At 33.0% G+C, this 21,380-nt stretch overlaps 2 protein-coding genes and 1 long non-coding RNA gene across 5 annotated transcripts; 2 read left to right on the top strand and 1 right to left on the bottom strand.

The window, feature by feature from the left end:
- Nucleotides 1–39: 39 nt before the first annotated feature.
- LOC111413174 (glycerol-3-phosphate phosphatase-like) lies at nt 40–19,647 on the bottom strand. 3 transcript variants are annotated; one of them, XM_023044054.2, is made up of 4 exons: nt 934–1,277; nt 727–864; nt 337–674; nt 40–286 (listed from the first exon to the last, which is right to left on the bottom strand). In XM_023044054.2, exons 1-4 carry the CDS (start codon nt 1,189–1,191, stop codon nt 103–105), a joined length of 918 nt encoding a protein of 305 aa, XP_022899822.2. In that variant the 5' UTR covers nt 1,192–1,277; the 3' UTR covers nt 40–102. The 3 variants fall into 3 exon arrangements, with proteins under 3 accessions (XP_022899822.2, XP_022899821.2, XP_071056812.1); XM_023044053.2 differs by lacking the exons at nt 337–674; nt 727–864; nt 934–1,277 and adding exons at nt 18,586–18,944; nt 19,007–19,631; XM_071200711.1 differs by lacking the exons at nt 40–286; nt 337–674; nt 727–864; nt 934–1,277 and adding exons at nt 12,414–12,786; nt 18,586–18,944; nt 19,007–19,647.
- LOC139432247 (tigger transposable element-derived protein 6-like) lies at nt 7,016–8,605 on the top strand. The gene has a single exon (XM_071200707.1). The coding sequence runs from the start codon at nt 7,080–7,082 to the stop codon at nt 8,520–8,522; it is 1,443 nt and encodes a 480-aa protein (XP_071056808.1). The 5' UTR covers nt 7,016–7,079; the 3' UTR covers nt 8,523–8,605.
- LOC139432249 (uncharacterized) lies at nt 13,243–15,025 on the top strand. The gene is made up of 2 exons (XR_011642106.1): nt 13,243–13,489; nt 13,543–15,025. It is a non-coding gene; the product is annotated as an uncharacterized lncRNA (long non-coding RNA).
- Nucleotides 19,648–21,380: the final 1,733 nt, after the last annotated feature.

The raw sequence follows: 21,380 nt of genomic DNA on the forward strand, positions 1-21,380 counted from the left end.
TATATAAAGTATAATTAAACAAACAATAAAAATACAATCTGATTTAAATAATAATATTAATTATAAGAGTTTTGATTTAATTTCAACGAGTACATAAAAACATTACAAGTTAAGAATATTTACTAAGTGTCCTATGGATTCTATATAAAAATCCGGTATTAAATCTTTATCTTCCTTTGTCTTAGATTTGAGCAATTTTTCAACATCTTCTAATTTAGTAACTCCTGTTAGAACTAACAACGTTTGAAAACCACATCGTGTACCAAACAATATATCAGTGTTCAATCTGAAACAACATCAAATAAAAATTAAACTTGTACCCTTAAAAACAAGTACCCGTCTCCAATAACTAAAGTCTTCTCAGCATCTAGTTTATAGTTTTTCATAAGAAAATCCGCAGCAAACCGATTAGGTTTACCAATAATATGAGCTGTTCTTTGAGTACATCTTTCTAAAGCTTTAACAATACAACCAGCACCAGGTACTTTTAATGTTTCATTAAAAGAAACACTATCGTCCGAATTACAAGCAAGGAATAAAATCGCCGGATTTGATAAATAAGCACTTGCGCTTAAAAGTTTCTGATAAGATAAATGTTGATCTAAACCTATTAAAACCGCACCAACTAACGGGTCTGTATGAATATTTAACGACGAATTTATAAAAGGGCCCGGCTAAAACAACTTATTTAAAGTATTTAAATAGAATTTAACTCCATAATGGTACCCCATAACCAACATATTCAAAGCCAGCCGAAGCTAATTCTTTAAGCAATCCTTCAGATCCAATAACAAAAATTTTCTTTTCAAATCTGATCTCTTTTAAATATTCCGCTGCTAAATATGGAGATGTTAACATCTCCTCCTTAAAAATAACATTTTAATTACGTACACAACTCAAATGTAAATTCATTTAACGAATGGTTGTTTAAACCTTTAATAAATCAAAACCTTCATTATGAGCTCTACCAACTATTTCTTCGCGAGTTTTCGATGACGTATTCGCTAGAAAAAAAAGTTTCTTTCCAATTTGTCTAAAACTCGTAATGGACTCTTGCGAATTATCGATAGTATGAGTTTGCGTCCAAATAACTCCATCAATAGATACAATAACCGTGTCAAATGATTCTATAAATGATTTAATTGTTGTATTTTTTAATGTTAGCAAATTTAAGGGTTTTTCTCTTGACATTATTTTGTTGCAACACTAATCAAACTTTTTAATTTTCATGTTACATGTTTTACTGTAATAAATTTTTGATAATGTAGATGTCAAACTTGACATAATTTAAAGCAGAATATATAGGGAGGCGCTAAATTATGGATAACGTTAGGAGAAATTTTACACGAATTTTTAGCAACACTCTTCAATAGGTTGACTCTTCAAGTTGGAAGGAGATAACATTCCAGAACATTGCACATAGCTTACATCAGCTCGAGGTTGCGCGTGCTGCATTTATCCAACTATTTATTAATTAATATCATAAAAACGAATTAAATAATATTTGTTTTTTTAGCTCTATCAGAAAATGATAAAAAAACAAAGTTAACCCATTTTCTGGAAAAACTAAAAGTGATAAACAATTTTTTATGCAAAACTATTTGGATTAACAAAAAATAAAAATCGACGTGTTTCGGCTCATGACGACATTTCGAACCGTACTGCATATACGACGCCTTCACTAACTAAGTTAGAAAAGAGACAACAAATATGAGATATGTATGCATGGAGAAGACAAGCAAAATGGAAATGAGAAGCGCATGTTGGTTTTTGTCTACTTAATGACATGATAATAACAAACACATTTTATGAACACAAAGATACATACATAAAGAGAAAAAGTTGATAATTGAGACATAAAGGAATTAGGCAGGAACCGGAGGTAGAGGTGGACGAAGGAATAGGGAAAAGATTTATCGGACGCCGTCAGGCATAAGGATCTGGAGAAGAAGAAGAAGAAGGAAACCTAGGTAAACCCAAAAGGAAAAAATGTCTAACAACTGTTAATCAAGAAAGAATAATAATCAGAATCAAGAAAGTTAAATGGAACAAAATATCTATCCAAAAAATAAAGTCATGGAGATGGCAGAACAAATGTAGACAAAGCAGAAACATGTACTACAGGTGTCCCAATTTCGATGTCCGCATAGGCTATCCCCGAAACTAAAAGAGATAGAAAAAAAGTAGCTTACATGTCATGATCTCGTTTTTCGAGAAAATGTGAATGCCGAAAACTCCGAACAGCTATCGTCTTTTGTTTTCGCCCTATCGGCAAAAACTGAAAATTTTGCAAAAACGACAATCGCGAATATCTCACTTATTATCATAGATGGAGTATTATAAATAAAACATTATATGGGCAACTTTTTACGAAGAATTCAGTGGCGTAGGTAGAATTTTTTTCCCATCATTTATTTTCGAGATTTTAGACGTAACTTTATTTTTTTAAATGGAAACCATAGTTGGCTATGACTTAAAATAATTTGTTATTTTCTTCTGATAACAAATATATATAGTTTGTGGGGTATATTTCTTATAGTTATTGAATAATTAACAAAAATTCATTTTGTTCTATCTAAAACTAATGTATGTATTTAAAAGTTAATGTTGCTATGGTGATAACCATACATACTATGATGGAACATAATGTATCAAATAATTGTCGAAGTTTGTATTTAAAAATTTGATAACAACTCTGGCATTATGTGCTGGTACGATGCACCAGCATGTTAAGTGTCAAAGTATAACAAAACTGAATAAAACTTTACAATGAATTTCGAAAATTATGAAAAATGTTACATGATGGAATGCTATATGTTATCAGATAAGAATGCGACGTTAGCCGCGGAATTTTATTTCACAAGATATCCAGAAAGAAGACAACCGCACGTAAGAACCTTCAGCCGGTTAGCAGAAAATTTAATAGATATTTGGTCCTTCCCCAAACCACATACAAAAACATACCCAACCCAAAAGCCGCTGCTCCCGAATATAAAAGAAAAATAAGTATAAACCATACAAAGCGGGACTAACTCATTATTTACGTGACGGAGATGTCAATCGAAGATTAGAATTTTGTAATGATATTTAAAAAAATTAAATAATTTGCTGTTTGTTCAAAATGTTATCTGGACCGATGAAGTCTCTGAGTGTTCAAAGAAGATAATAGAATTTTCGTATATAGTATCTACCATAAAAACTTAAACTCAGGGAAATACCTCAATATATTAAGGTAGCACATTGAGCCTTTGGTCGACAATTTGCCACTAAATATGTCTCAAATGATATATTTTCAATATGACGGAGCACCAGCACATAATGCCAGAGTTGTTAGTGAATTTTTAAATACTACTACAAACTCAAGGACAATAGAATCTAACAGGACTGCTACATCCCTTGTTGTGACAGTCTACTCGCAAACTACGTTACACCATTTTCCACGCCCAGCTGTTGTTATGGTCTATGCGTTTGCTGTGTGTTTTTAGAGGTTATATCCTAGACGTATTCATATTAGTTTTGAAGTTTTATGTTTTTAGACGTATTAATGTCTATCCTATAACCTCTAAAAACATAGACAGTTATCTACCAGGCGTGGCAAATAGTGTGACGTAGAGTGCGGGCAACCAACCCGTAGTCGACTACAAAAATACAATGGATGTAGCAGTCCTGTTAGATTCTACTGTCCTTGCTACAAACTTTGCCAATAATTGGAAACAATGCTTTCCCTCATGGTATGGTTATCACCATAACAACATTAAGTTTTAAATACATAGAATAGTTTTAGAAAGAAAAATAAATTGATACATTATATTCCATCATAGTATGTATGGTTACCACCATAGCAACATTAACTTTTAAATACATACATTAGATTTAGATGGAACAAAATGAATTTTTGTTAATTATTCCACAACTATAAGAAACATACCCCACAAACTATATATATTTGTTATCAGAAGAAAATAACAAATTATTTTAAGTCATAGCCAACTATGGTTTCCATTTAAAAAAATAAAGTTACGTCTAAAATCTCGAAAATAAAAGATGGGAAAAAAATTCTACCTACGCCACTGAATTCTTCGTAAAAAGTTGCCGATATAATGTTTTATTTATAATACTCCATCTTTGATAATAAGTGAGATATTCGCGATTGTCGTTTTCGCAAAATTTTCAGTTTTTGCCGATAGGGCGAAAACAAAAGACGATAGCTGTTCGGAGTTTTCGGCATTAGCATTTTCTTGAAAAACGAGATCATGACATGTAAGCTACTTTTTTTCTATCTCTTTTAGTTTCGGAGATAGCCTATGCGGACATCGAAATTGGGACACCCTGCACATGGCTTTTCTGGACTTCATCAGAAAATGAGACAATTGTTGACAAAATGTTAATAGGATACCGAAACCTACAAAAAGTGTATCTGGGACAATGCGCATTAGCAGAGTAGTGTAAATACATACACCTATGGTAGAAGGAGAATCAGTAGTGCAAGACGATGAACGAAGTGTTCCCTGAACATCTAAAGCCACCCTGATTGTACCTTCTAAAGGTTTTACAGGTTCTACCGGTAAGGAAATAACCTAGATTCACTTCGGAATCTAATGACACGTTTGAATAAATACACATTTCTAACACAACTAGAGATTGAATTTTCTAGAATTACAAGGCAGAGTAATAGTAACCCTTTTTAGTAAATTTACATTTAGATGCACGCAGAACAATAAATCCTTTTCTTACCAACAAGAACATCAGTTGGCGGGTATTCAGAGATGCCTTAGATATCTCAATCCACACCCAAATTCCCCTCAAATCGTATTCAGAAAGTTGTATGGGTTACAACACCGGCACTTAAACACACGGACGGAATTGAATACTTATCCAAATCATATATTATAGCAAATGACAAAAAAGAGAAAGTTAAGAAAAAATGGAGAACCCGCTCATTGCACGACAACTCATTCGCGCCGCTCGCAAATTAAGAAATGCCCTATCTGCGTCCAAAAACACATCTATACGACGCAACCAGGAAAGTTTAAAAAATTCAGCTTGAACAAACTACTCTTTATGGGAAATTAACAAGTCCAAAAATCTTGTGTAAGGGGTTGCTCCCCATGCTAGTATGGAGTAAGACAGTATGGAATAAACAAATGCAAAGTAAGCACATTTTACTGCTTTTGGCGTTACAGTTACTGCAAGCTGCCTTAGGAGAAATATATGACGGTTAACTTTTTTGCCGATCTCCTCACTACGTTCATTTAAACGCAGTATAGGAGCGGCAATGTAGAGGCCCAAAAACTTGGTTACATCGGGACAAGGAGCATCAATCTGCCTCAATGTGAACGGAAAAATGACAATTTTATTTTCATTAAGACAAAGGTCGTTCGTAAGGCACCAGTCCGATGTCCTCGACAGTTATCAAGACCCGCTTTTATATAATATGCAAAGTCATTGAAGAACAATAGAAATAAGAGGAGACCCAAGAGTGACTTGTGGTACCCCTCTCACCATTAGCAAGGAGTCAGATATCGAGTTATTGACTCTTGTCACCTGCGTCCTCCCGTTTAGATATGAGTGAATGAGACTGATAGAAAGATCATCAAAAATTCTCACATTTGCGGAATATCTAACTTCAGTCTTTCAACCTCACATGAGAAAAATTCATCCATTGAAGAACACATAGTGGACACTCTTGAGGCATCTCATCAAATTTGTTTACTGACGGTAAAGTTTAAAAAAGCAGACCTTCTCAGTGTGATTACAAGTTTTAACCCTAAAAATCCCCTGGTTATGATTACAGTCCAAATATTGAATCAAGTACCTGATCAAACTCATTACCTACATTTTTAATGCCATGCTTCGACGAATACTTCCCAGTACATAGAATCGTCAAAACAAAGAGATAGCTTCTGCACAGCGGCATCATTGGATATCTGGCAGGCTTATATAAGTCTTTTCAATAAAGTCTTTTCACTGAACTTAAAAAACAACTACCTCGCCAATACTATTCCCTACTGCGATCATATTTGGAGGAGAGGTTCTTCTTTGTCTCACAGGAAGGTCAACCCAAACATTATATCTTATACATACATGCCAACCAGCATTTACACCAGTACTTGCTGCAGCATTAAGCTGACAACAGTGTTATCTTGACCTCTCACAGGGACCCCCAAATTGCTTTTTACCATCTTCAATAGCACTTACTCAAACTGGCTAAATGGACTAAGTGATAGAGAATCAAAGTAAACTGTAAAAAATCTGCACACTAAACCAAGGGACGTGTCTACAACTAAGTCTAAACAATGTTCCTCACCAATTCAAATTGAAATCAAATACTTGGGAATCTATTGAGACAACCATTTAGTATGGGAAAACATATTTGGACCAAGAAGCTTCAATTGGGACTCATATATAGAAAAATATATTGGTATATGAGAAGAGAATCATACCTTAGTGTACAAAATTTTGTGTAGAAAAGCAATTTGTTTCTGCATCACTCCATCCTAAAGCCCATATGGATGTATGGCGTGCAGGTCTGGGGGACTACCAGTATGAGCCATATGCAAAAATATAACATTTTTACTATTAGGTGAGCAGCGAACGTATGTAAATAAATTATTTCAAATCTCTACTTATATGTATAAAGAACAAACATAAAATATAGAACATATAAAAACATTTAATAACAACCAATACTGTCCATTAGAACCCTGGAAATGTATGCAATCATTTCTATTATGCAATAACCAAACTTAAAATTCAGTAAATATACAATAACCAAATTAATTTCTTAAGTTGTCCAAAGTTAAAACTTTAAAAAAAACTGTAATTATCTCACGGTCGAGGTTAGAATCAACTCGCTTTAATTGGGATACTTAACCGCTTAATCTGGACAATCGATATTCATCTGTGTAAAAGTAAATATAAGTGGGAGTAGCGGTTGAATGCTGCGCCGGCGCATTCATGCTCAATTATTGACTTCCATAGCGATGCCACTAAAAATACCATTCAGTTAACCGCACGCTTGAGACGACACATGCTTAATAAGTTGTTTTTTGTGACTTTTACTCTAAAATTTCGCTAAAATGCCAAGGAAAGATTTAACACTTTCAAGTAAAATTGCTTTACTCGATAAAATTAAAACTTTACCAGTTAACATAAGTTATCGAAAAATCGCTGATATTACGGGTGTACCAAGGTCTACCATATCACGTTTATTGCAACAAGAAAATCAACTGCGTGAGGAATGGTCGGTGTGGGAAGGACGAAACGGAATATCTAAAAGAAAGCGCGATGGAAAGGATCCAGAAGTAGAAGAAGCGCTGGATCAATGGTTTTCTGTAGTAAATAAAGGAAATATGAATATCTGCGGGTCAGTATTGAAACAAAAAGCGGAGGAGATTGCAAAAAGTTTGGAACATAATGAATTTAAAGCGACTAATGGTTGGTTATCTAGGTGGAAAGCCAGACATAATGTCAGTTTTAAAAAAGAACACAATGAAAATGTCTATAATAAAGCTACAGAACAATGGAAAAACACGACAATTCCTACTTCGTTAGAAAAATTCTGCGCAGATGACATTTACAACGCTGACGAAACCAGTCTTTATTATCGTGATATTCCAGATGAATATCTAAATCGCACTTCACTATCAAATTATAAAAAGGCAACTGAACGAATCACTGTGCTATGCTGCGCAAATATGTCAGGAGGTGATAAAAGAGAATTACTTATTGTTGGAAAAAGTACTAAACCTCGATGCTTTCAGGACTTAATAACGGAGGCTTTACCAGTGGAGTACCACGCCAATAAAAACGCGTACATAACATCCGAAATTTTTCAAAACTGGCTTACAAGGTGGGATCTAGAATTACAATATAACCAAAAGAAAATTATATTACTTCTTAATAATAGTGTGGCACACCTTCACTTAGATGACTTAAAAAATATAAAGTTAGAGTTTCTTCCTCCAAATACAACAACATCGGGACAACCAATAAATATCGAGATAACCAAAAACTTAAAAACGTTGTATCATGAAAAACTCGTTAATTACGTGCAAGAATGTATCGATGAAAATGAAACAAATACAAAAATTTCACTTTTGCAAGCATTACATTTTATCGCCGACTGTTGGCGGGAATTAAACACCAACATTATACAAAACAGCTTTGTTACATGCGGATTCAAATCATTGGAGATTTTACATCCTCTAAAAATTGAAGAGAATCAGGATGATATAAAAATAGAGTCAATATCTACGAGTGATGACAATTTACAATGCTTTAATGAGAAGGCCATAGACACTGCAAATGAATCTATTGAATCGAAACGCCTGAAGATTAACAAAGCCGATGATGCCGGTGATGATTTTTCATGTGCACCTGTGACTCAACAAGAAGCTAAAAAATGTATAGCGAAGTTACAACGTTATTTCCTTCAAGATGGAAATGAAGATAGCCCGATGTCTGCGTTGACCATATGTGCTGATTTTGTACAACTGCAAAGTCAAGAAAATAAAAAGTAAGACTTTTGGGACAGTTTTGAAAAATTAACTAATTGTGTAATATTAAGTTTTAATAAAGGTTATTATTACTACAAGTTTTGAAACCAGCTGTTTGAGATAAACTCCCCTTGATCTCCTAGAATAACTTAGAAAATAAAATTAAATCTATCTTGAACCATTCATAAAAATAACGCATAAGCATGCCGTAAGTGTTGTGAACGGTGGTGATAAATACCACGTCCCATTACGCGATATGAAGGTTTTCTGTTTTGGATAGTGTTTAAAGTAGTGAAATTAATTTCTATTATCTAACATTTTAGGATGACTGCAACTGATATTTCTTTGCTACATTATTTTTAAGCGAAGAAGTTGAAGAAGACGATCATGCAGCTATTTACTGGAACAGTATATACTGGAATTCTTGGGGGATCAATGCATTAAACTGATCCAGGAAAATGATCCACTAGTGCGAACTGGTATCACTAATAAATACTTACAAGCCCACGCGGATATTGTGGCAAAGAGGCTTCAGAATTAAAATATGGTAACTTTAACAGAATTCTACCTGGTCCTTCATGTTGGAGGTTAATTTGTTGTTGTTGGAACTTGAGCATAGGGCCAACAACCTAATCATTAAAATAAGAAGAACATCCAAACCATGTTGTAACCCAGCCCTATGATCCGAATAAAATGAATGTAGCCGAAGAGTCCAAAAAATACGCAATTGATGTTCTAGCAATTCAAGAACTTAAAAATAAAAGATTATTTGCTGTATTTCGCTGGAATAAAGCAAAGAAAAATAAAAGAGAAAGTCCACAAAAATTTTATCATATATACTCTCTAATTGAGACTGCGGAAGAGCATAATAATAATAATAATAATAAACTGCCTTTATTTCTAGAGTAAAGAGAACAAACAATAATAATAGTAACTATAGTTACTATAATGCAAAATAAAGATAATCAAAAAAGAAAAAAAAAACAATATTTAAAAAGAAAAATAACTTAAATACAAAACAGGTGGAAATCCTAAGGCGAAGTTCTGAATGCAACCATAATATGGCCCGCTTCTGCTCTTCCACTTAACCTTAAAAATAATTGCACTTTTATTCAATCGTAGTACATGCCTACTCCTAAAAACTAAAACTATTAATTGATTCTGCATTATAATCTTCATTTCACTTATAATCTATCTTATATATGAGCTAATAAAATGAAAAATAATATAATGAAATAAAACAAAAACAAAATTATTCCACTTGCATTAAAATTAGATTGATCCACTACAAAGCAAACAAGAAGTCACTGTCGCTCAAATAAATGCCTAAACAATAACGTTCTGAAAGCACCCTCCCTTTTGGCCCTAATGGTGACGGGGATAGAATTATACAGCCTATAGGCACAGTAGCTAAACGCACGACAAAACAGAGCTGTACTATGAGCAGGCGGATTAACAACATTTTTATTTCTAATATTTATACTGTATAGATCCCCTCTAAACTGAATCTTTTTACTCAAATAATTAGGCGAGCCAGTTGTGACAACCTTGTGATACAGCACTGAAGCCTGTAGAGTATAACGATTGTGAATATTCAGCCAAGTTAACTCTTTAAGCTTATGAGAGATTCTTTCAAATTTTTTAATTCTGAATATATATCTCATACAAGCGTTCTGCACTCTTTGCACTCTCAATCTATCCATGGAATCCAAACATGGATAGTAGACAGGAATACAATAATTAAGCAAAGACAGTACAAAACATTCACAAAGCACCTTTTTCATTTTTAAATTAAAAATATCTTTGAAAGAATAGAGTAATTTTAATTTCAAAAAACAAACACTTAATGTTTTAGTAATGTGCTGTTTGTACCTAAAGGCATTATCAACAACTAGCCCAAGATTCCTTGCCTGATCAACAATAGGTATATTGCAACCGTTTAACCTAAGAATCAGATTAGCTTTCAATTTCTCGACTTCCACATTTCTGCCAAACAGAATAACTACACTTTTATCAGGGTTTAATATCAAGTCGTGATTCTTTGCAAATTCACTGACATTCGCTAAGTCCTTATTAATTTTCCATGCTGCCCCCTCATATTCAAGAAACGGAAGGTTGTAGTATAGCTGAGTGTCGTCAGCATACATATGAATTTTACAATAATTGACAGCTTTTTGAAGCATAGATGTGTATAAACACCGACCCCTGCGGTACTCCACGCTTCAGCTTCAATGGTTCAGAAATTAAGCCATTGACCTGTACACATTGGCATCTGTCTATTAAACATAACATAACAGATAGCTTCTATGATGAGCTATAAATCGTATGTGAGAAAATTCGTAAACATGACGGCATTGTGGTCCTCGGAGATTTTAATGTTAAATTTGGCAAACACGACTGTTTTACTAATATTTTTGGGAAACACAACCTCCATGAAGAGACAAGTAGTAACCAACTAAGAGCTGCACAATTTGCCGCAAATAATAACTTGAAAGTCATGAGCATTTGGTTTGCACGAAAAAATAAAAATAAAGGAACCTGGGAAATACTGGGAACAAACGAAACTAACCAAATAGGCCATAAGTTAGTCTGTAAGTGAGAAAATAATTCCATCCAGAACATCAGATCATAGCGAAGAGCAGACCCAGAGCAGTGACTCAAATTACTGCTTGTTAGGAGTTAAAATGAACCAACACATAGTTCTTGTAATGAAAAGTTAACGACCAAATTAGTTATAACGATCCTTCCCTGTACAAGATCCCAACAATATTATTAATAATTTTTGTATACGCGATTGGTCCTTCGGATGTACGTAGAGATTTACTCTCTTTCTGATAGTGTAAAAACCATCTTCCCCTATTGGCATGAAAATCTATACCTACTGTTGTTTTGCATTTATACAACTAGAGGACTTGCGTCACGTATTAATGAATACAATGTCTCACTTCCTTCGTAGTTTTCGTGCAAATTATAGTATTTATAGTTGTACCACATTTCTATTAAATATGCCGGACGAAATAAAAATTACAACACAATACATATTTGTATTCACATCCGTGTTATTATGTTGAAATTGCTGAATTCCATTTCCTAACTATGCGTCTTACAAATGTAATATTTAATTATAATTATTATTAATCTCTCTGTTTGTACCTATCATTTTTGTAACGCAAAATATTATTTTTTCTATGGTTATCCTTCCAACGTAAAAATGACTGGATATCAATCGTGGTGTCTAGAGTTTGTACAGAGAACGCTTTAGGAACTGCCACAATCCATATTATAAAACAATTCAAAAGGTAGAAATACGTTATTTGTACGACACTTGACTTCGAAAACTTGTGGGAACAGGAAGAACTGATATTGCAGGATGTTGGAAATAATCCTACAGTTCCTCAGTTCCTAAACATCCCCGATGATGTACTTCTTTTATCTATCTAGAGCTTTCACAAATTCCGCATACCGGAAATGATCTATTGAAAGTAAATTTATTCACATTTAACTTGGTTTCATGTTGAAGTTTCCAACCATCATTATTATATCCTATGAACATCCTATGAAAAGACATAGTGCCAATAATGGCCAATAGATAATGCTATAGTAAAATCATATTGTACGTCAGCGGAATTAGCAGAGACGTTGGTCTGTGAATGTTTGAAAACTCTTTGGCAGGTGTCTTAGGCGATATTCCTTTACAACAGCATATTCTATATTATAATCACTGAACATTTTTAACCCAACTTTTTCTAGTAAATTGATTAGGCAGAATAGGTGGCAAACGCTCTGACTACATTATGAATATCGTTATCAATATTCTTACAACAATAGTAAGGAGTAAACGATGTTATGTTAGTTTTGATTCAAAATTACCGTTCATATAAACAAATATTTATAAATAAATCTTTAATACAATTTAACACACCCGATGTCTCTTACTAAAATATTCATTTCTTGTTTTTCGTAAATATTTAATATGTACACATCTTCTAAATGGAGTCTCAAATGCTTTAAGGCCTCTATAAACTTCTCTCAGCGTCAACCAAAATTTTAGGCCAAAATGTTGGATATGTTCACGTTCATTAAGTACTGATAAAGACAATATCCTCTGATAATTCTGTACTTTCATTTATAATCAGACTTGATGTTGGATTTTCAGAGCAGTTATTTATTTTAGTACAACGCTGGTTGTAATTTATTAACGCGCCAACCAGTTGTCTTTCACTTTCCTTTCCCAGAATTCTTTTGTTTGAACTGATAACCAGACAATTGTGTAAGACCATGAGACATTCTGAAAGAGGCGCACACATACCTTAAATTAAACATCATATAGTAATACATTTAAAAATTATGATTTATTACACATTATTAAACATGTAATTCGTTCAAATTTGAGAAACGTTATTTGAAAGGAGCAATATAGGATACTGTAAGTGTCGATAAAAAAGAATGCTAGAATAAGAAGAAGCAGGAGAGTTGGTGTGATGTATAAAAAGGGCCGTTAAGAATACAGTTAAATAAAGTATTAAAAATAAGTTGTTTGCCTTTAATTAAAATTTGCAACACCCCGTTCGTAATTAAATGGGAGAAGCAGTTGAATTAAAAATAAGAATGGGTTATCTGTCGGGAAGATATCCTACTATATATTCTCTTGAAGCTAATAAAGAAAACTGCAATGTATATCGCTTAGTATACATAAACATCCACAAAACCCTAATTAATTTGTAATATCATAACAAAACAAATAAAATCGTTTGATATAGCTAGCTTTCAAGAAAATGAACCCAATAAAATATGATAAAAATGAAACAGTTATGTGAATAACATGTATGTAAGTAAATCAATTATCAGTACTTATTAAACAAATTAGTAGGGAATTTTAGTTAGTTATAAACAAATTTATATCTAAGAGAAGATAATTAAATTATGGAGAATTAATGATAAAAAAAAAGATAAGTAACGTCACAAAAGTAATTAGTGGATATTGATTTTTGGTAAATAATTAAAAACCTGTATTGATTAAATATTATATTGTAAAAATTTATAGTATTCTTCAGAAAAAAGTGTGTATTTTGGATTTGCAAACTGAATCTAAGTAAGTCAATATTTGGAATTTTATTACAATTAACTCACTTCTGCATTTAACAATGGAAATATTATAGAAAACTCATGGTTTATATGATATAATTTTATTAACACATTGAGCGATTATAATCAATCGTTTTTCTCCAAAGAACTATATTTGTTGAACATGATCATGAAAACTTTGTTATAAGGACCTTGTTTTGGAGGAGCTCCTTTTAGACGTTTTATGGCATAAGAATAGGTATAATATGGTATGACTTTACAAACACTTAATAGTTGAATATTATGTTCCATTTGATTTGAAACACTGGGAAATGACATTATGGATATTATACTAAATTATTATACTTTATTATTATATCTATTATTGTTGTATTTGTATTTGATGAAATAGTTTTATGTATAATAAATCTTAAGGATGTTATTAGTAATAGATCTGACTAGCAAAACATGTTCCAAAAGTTTGTGCTATGTAAAAATATATTCAAATGCTTTCTTGCACCTACATAACCTTTAGTTACCACTGTAATTTAGACTTAAAAATATATCAGTTTTAAGTAGTACCAATTTTTATTTATATATCTTATAAGTTGAATTAGTGAATATTCATTTTTTTACATTGATAAAAAGTGTATGACCTTCAAGACATAATTAAACAAGATATTGCGAATGTAAATCATTTTATTTAGGTGTCAAGGTTATTTTCCCTTTAATATACCCAGTAAACAACACACATCTGTGAAACATTTCAATTTTAACGTACAGTGAATTAAATGAAACATCTTAGAACTACGTCTCATATACGTGATAGATAACAATAATAGATTTTTACGAAACGTATCTAAAGATATGTATCAAATACATTTCAGTAGGAATATTTATGAAATATCATTAAAATATGTAGCAGAAACATTTTATTTGAAACATTTCTTTACAAATGTGTCTGAAACATGTCTGGAACATCTTCATCGCGGTCAGCGTTTTGTTCTATTGTGTTTTGTTCTGTTCTCAGTTCGAATCGTTCGAATATTGGTTTAGAATGGCGCAAGTTTTGTATAAGTTTTTTTATATATCACCACTAGATTTAGTTAATGAAAATACGGCTAGTGAACACTATTTAAAGAAAGAGGCATATGTAATAGTTATTTATATTACAAGTGGGCTAGAAACATTATTATTAATTATGTAATTATGCTCTAGCCCACGTGTGATATACAGCATTTTATCTACGACTGCTAAAAATTACTAAAAAAACAATTTCTTTAAAAAAGTCTATTTGACATTTATAATAGTATATTAAAAAACAAGTTTCGTAAGACACGCTTGAAATGCACGAATTCAAGTTGGAAAACGAGTGGCGAAGCCACGAGTTTTTTAATGAATGAGTGCTTTAAGTCTTATGAAACGTGTTTTTTATGCTATTTTTTGTAATTCGCGTTTTTATCCTTTTTTTTTAACAAAAATAAAATAAATTTTGACAATGTAGGGAAATAGGTATGCAGCAGTTGGTAACACTGTAGCACTTGAAAATAGAAATTTGCATTGACAATTAGAAACTATCAAAACACAAAATGTATTCACCTGAAAAAATGTTTCATGTACACCTCCCAAAATAAGAGAAATTGCTCAGTGCTCAATGTCCTCATCATTGCGGACCTTGTATTCGATGCTAAGAACGTATTTAAACATCCATAGACAAAAATTGTCACATTGACAACTAGAAAAATTAATGACGCAATGTCACCAACTTGAACTGGCTCCATAAAATGTTGCTAAAATCTCATTACAGCATCGGATGCTGTAAGGAGTCTCATTACAGCACCCGTTTGAGTACTGTTAGAGCTTTCATTACCGTCGCGAATTACAAAAAAATATTTTGAAATGATCGTTGACAAGTTTGAATTGTCAGTTTCAACGACATGTTTTCTCATCTGGAATAAGTGTTTCGAAATGTAAAAACATAACAATTAATGTTTATAATAAATAGTATTGTTTCTCTGTAAGTAGATAGCACTTTTTCTTTGGTATTGTTGCTCGTTTCAATAAATTAAGTCTGTTCTGATTAGGTTAAAAATGCGTTACGTAATGAAACCAGTGCGGTAATGAACTTCATTACGTAACTCAAATCACCTCAAATGAGTGCGGTAATGATGACTTATCAAAGCAGTCGTAGATAATAGTATATTATTCAACAAGCGTATAATGGCGGCTGTTACCCACGAAGATGAAGTTGTAATCTGAATGGGTAACATCTATTATACGCAAGTTGAATACTATACTTTATCTACAACTATTTAATTTTGAAAAAAAAATTCAAAAAAAGGAAAAAAAATAAACTTGATAGACATTTCAGACATAACCTCAATATAAGAAAGCTGTCATTTCTGTTGATATTTTATTTTTTGATTGGTAGGCCGTGTCAGAACTGTGGAATAATGGCTTCATTATTCAACACTTTGTCAATCATGAGTAATGCGTGTCATTACCCGTCAAAAATCAAATGTATAATGAATAGATAATTCAATAGTTGTAGATAAACGTATTTACATTTCAGAAATGTACCGTAATTGTCACCTATATGTTGCAGAAACGTTTCAATGAAACATAAAAAGGGCCGATTATTAGTAGTTTCAGACACGTTTCAACTATGTTTCAGAAATATGTCGAAGAAACATTTCATGTTTCAATAATATGTACCAGAAATATTTCTGAAACGCAAATTTGTTTACTGGGTATAAATTTATTTAATATAGGTACTATAATTTTACAGGTTTTTAAGTGTAACTTAAAAGCTGTTGAAAAGTATATTTCATTATAAAAAATCAAAATAATTAATTGGTGTCTGCAATTAATTATCAAGTTCTTCAAATTTATCTAGTTCTTGTGACTGAAGAAAAAAGTTGCCTTATATTAGCGAAATGAAATTTCCAAGCAGAATTTTTCGGAAAATGTAAGAAAATATTGTGAAAAAGAATTTCCAATAACACAGGCTTTCGTAGAATCAAAACAATTTCTGATAACATGGAGGAAACAATAATAAAAGAAATTAGTAACAGTAAATATTTTTCCATTCAAGTAGATGCGCGTACTGATGAAGTATAGTTTTAATAGTTATTGTAACTTGATTGTAAAGTGATACTTGAGAGCGAATAAATTTGTAGAAAAACTTTTGGTTTGTCATCTTGTTTCTCAATGTACAACAGGTGCAGATATTTTTCAAGTAATTGATTTGATTGTCTTTTTTAAAAAGGAAATAAAGTGGTCCGAATGCTACGGTTTAAGTACTGATTACTCTCCGACCGCATGCAATTGCTTCGTCATGCTTTTCTCCCCTTCGTTATTCGTAAATCAGGATTCGTACTATCCTGATTTGCCATTGAGCGTTGGTATAAGCAATATAATTACAGAAATATAAGCATTGTCAAAAGACAATTCTAATGTCGCTTCATAACTTTTAAAAATTTGTAATATTATTTATAAAATCCTAATCACTACATGACAAGTGGAATCAACAAGTGAATCGTTGCAACATTAAGTACAGGCTATTTCACCGCACTTCTATGTCCTTTAGTAAAGAGTGAGTAGAAAGTCTGCACTGATTTTGACAACTTGTCAGTTTGCTGGTCGCTTGTTCTCTCCTTCGAAAGTGACCGACTATTTTTCTGCATATTTCTCTATCTGCTAAATTAAAACATCTGAAAGCAGTACTTTCCACTATAGAGTATGGCAAAGATTTGGACAAATGTTGCTTCAATCCATGTATAGTTTTTTTTTGTTTGTTGCTGCCAAAAGAATAAAGTCTTTGCAAAGTTTACATATGGCTTTTAAGAAGTCAGCAGTGCTTTTGTCGTAGAACGGACAAAAGTCTTTCCTCGTCTTTCTTTATTTACGAACTTTTTGCAAACGCCTCAGACGTAACCGCATCTAAACAAATAACTTGTTTCATCTTACTTGAAACAAGAGGAAGCTTCTGTACGCAAGCCAAAGCAGATACGTAAATAGACGAAATCCAGCCAGTTTCGGCTCTTGCCGAAGTTGCCGAAAGATCGATTTTTGGCCGAAACAGAAACATTTACAGAAACCGAATCTTTGGTCGGCTACTACTGACGGTGGTCAGTTTATGTCAGATTGTTACGCTGGTATTCTTGGAGGTGTCAAAGCAATCACTCTCTTGGTAAAGTAGACACATTGTTGGTTGCATCTATCAACATGCTCATCCATCAAAGACGTGTGAACTAGTATGATTAATTCATCATTTGAGGTTCAATGACTGTTTCGATTTTGATTAATCTAATTATTGACTATGGGTTTCTTTTTTTTCAAGTAAATCCCTGGAAAATTGAGGCTGCTTTCAACATAAAAACTTACAAAGTACGTGCTACAAGGATGTTACAAACTAATAGAAACCTAATACATATGATCTCCGTATAGGATTCATTGTTAACCAATACTTTATAAATTGGCAACACATGTGGCTATGGCAAACCGTAGCAATTGTATATCATGAGAGTTCAAAAAGAGATTGGTGCATGCTGGCTATTATTATTATTATTGCTGCCGGGCTAAGGGGAGCGGCACCTTTCGTTATCGCGACCTATAAGATTTATTGTAATTTTAGCCCTCCAAAAGTTTAGGGCAAATGTAGGTCCTTGATGAACCTTAGTATTGCCCCAAGGGTTATACCTTTATGTCAGTAAGTGTCAAAAGAGCTTTACCGAAAATGCTGGCTAAAATGTGACATAAACTTTGTACTCTTTATATTTATGCTTGTTGAAAAATAATTAACATATTATACACCGAATATGATAAATACCAAGTTACATCACGAACATTCTGCTTATTATGTGAATAGTTAAATACCATCATCCATTCGTGTTAAAAAAATAATCTGCCAATTCATTGTGGTAATAACGGTATTACAATTTACATTCCAACATTGATTAATCATATTACTTAATTTCTGAATAAATATTTTTCAGGCATCATAACGATTTTTAAAACTCACCTATCTCCGATCATTAATGTTCTTTTAGCTTCGACATGAACTTCTTTCCTCAGCCATTCCAAAGCATAAGTTTCCGGTTTTCCAATTATAAAAGGTTTGCGATTGTCGACAGCTTGTATTGCAGCAACTATTGAACCCACAGCAGGAAGAACAACATCTTTTCTGGTTAATGGATAACTTTGATCGGTATTTGTGGCCACGAATAAAACATCCGGACGATTTAAATATGACGAGGCTTTGATGAGTTTCGGCAATGAAATGTGGATGTCGTAACCGATGACTACAGCTCCAATTTCAGGATCGGGTTGGAAGGAATCGACATATTCATAAATCGATTCTTTTATGTTAAGAACGTCGGGCTAAAAGTAACTGATAGTTGATTTTATACATAAAAAGTGTTGTTTAAAATATAAGTTCTTACTCCAACTGAAGTGTGCTTTATTCCAACTAATTCTAATTCTTTACAGAGTCCAATCGAGCCTATTACGTAAGCTTTCTTATTAAAATTAATTGATTTGAGATAATAAGCGGTTAAAAATGTTGTTGAAATGATATCTTCGTTTTTACAATGAAAACCAAACTTCATTATTGATGATTTAAACATTTCTCTGGATCTCGTTGAGTTATTACTGTAGTAAAACAGTTTTTTCCCCTTACTTCTTATCAAATCTAATGCTTCTTTAGCTCCTTTTATAACATCAGCTGATGACCAGATAACTCCATCGCAATCCGTTAATACTGTATCAAAAGAACTGAAAATTTCTTTGACATCTTTTAAAGGTAGTTTAGCTATATTTATCAGAGATCTTTTAAGACTCATTTCAAAAAGTTTTTCTGAATCATTTTTTCACAATTTTTTATCATAATTTTTAAGTTATATCTCTAAACATTATAGGCAATAATTTTTAAAAATAATAAAGAAATTTTGTAGATAAGTTTGACATGACAATGATAAATGTCAACGATAGCAATAATGCCAATATTAAAAAAATTGATCTGATAGATATATTATAGTTTTACCGTTTTACCCAAGGTAGATAAACATAAGGTATGCTCATACGGCGAACGAATTGGCTCTCGCACGTCATAGCCATTGTAAACAAACCTACACTTACAATAGTAGACAATAGTTGTTGCTAAGCTATGACGCTGTGATGACGTACGAGAGCCAATTCGCTCTCCGTATGAGCATACCTTATGTTTATCTACCTTGGTTTTATCCATGTTTTATCGGACGATGTCACAACAATATGTATTTCTATATTCTCTAAGATCTTCTTTTATATTTTCATGCAGTATCTGACGTTCCTCATTGTCATTATTACCAAGTCTACCAATTTGCTTGGGATGGAGGCTATATAAGACATCATATACTTTGGTTCATGTTGTTATAATTTGGAGTAGAGCAAATATTTGGGCCATCGTTGATCTACCTGGCCGGAATCCACTTTATATAGTACATTGACGTATACTTCACCTCCTCGATTCCACTCCTCGGGCATTTTTTCTGAAAACCATATTTGCTCATATATTTTGTGTAACTGACAGGTCAGTTGAGTTCCTCCCGGATTGAGGAATTTCCCAGGGATTTGGTCGCCGCCAGGTGACTTATTATTTCTTAACTTTTGAAGAACTTCTATCTCTGCTAGTTCTATCAGTTGGCGCTTACTGTTCCTCGTCATTTAATCCCCTTCGATTCTCTGCGGCCATGTCAGCGTCCATATTCGCGATATGCATTTGAGCAAAATCTTGGATCCATCTCTTTTATGTTAAAAGAGATAAAGAAGTATGGAAGCAAAAATTGAAGGAGGCCATGGTTCGACCGCGCATTCATAGCAGAGCGAGCTATAAGGACACATCAAACTTCGTTGGTGATATGTACAATGCTGTGTAAATCCACAACATATATACTGCCATCTGCCATCATCTGTAATGCTAAGGCCAATGCTAGAAACCTTTAAATGAATTCGACCAAGAACCGGCACTTCATCGCACATTCATTGATTATGCAGTCAGTTGTTACTGTAGCACATTGAAGGGTTTCGGTCCCCAGTAATCCACGTAGTTTTGTGTTGAGGCAATTCTGTAACACGGTACTTGCAATTGGTGTCCTGACTTTGTCTGGTAGCTATGAGTATTACCGTTAGAAGAATACTTATCCTTCGTGTCGAAAATATACATACAGTAATGCACTTAGTATACTTGGTAAGATAAGTATATTCTCCCGTTTAAAGTAGGTCCTACCACTCTCATCTATTCGCAGCCCGCACAGGACCAGTACCACCTTCTGCAGTCGGAAAATCTTCAGAAAATCAGATTCCCTGTCCCAAAATAGGATGCCATAAAATGCCACCGAGTGAAACAAAGCAAAATATTACAACCTATCTGTCTAGTGAGTGGCCACCTCCTTTGGTTTTCTTATCGCAGAAACTGCGGACGTCAGCCAAGATTTTTTATGTCGTGTGGTTTTCAACAGTATATGTATGTTCCGTTTTATTACAATTAAGTTTCAGCAAGTTTTCTTTAAACCATTCATGGCAGGATAACAACCTATGTTCTGATTTAACCTTTAAGTTTGGCATTGTATCTTTCAATAGTATGGATCATTTGCATAGAGATATGTTTGATTTTTACGTTGGAATTATCTTTTACCACTGTACTCAACATACTGTTATCTGTCCATCCAATAAGACCTTGTGGCTATGAGGTATTAGCCAACATAATAATACAATAATTATAAAATTAACTTTTGGCAGACTTTTATTTTGCGTCTGTTATGTTTTGCTTCAAAAACA

The sequence above is a fragment of the Onthophagus taurus genome, chromosome 11 (genome assembly GCF_036711975.1).
Source record: "Onthophagus taurus isolate NC chromosome 11, IU_Otau_3.0, whole genome shotgun sequence".
Taxonomy (NCBI): domain Eukaryota; kingdom Metazoa; phylum Arthropoda; class Insecta; order Coleoptera; family Scarabaeidae; genus Onthophagus; species Onthophagus taurus.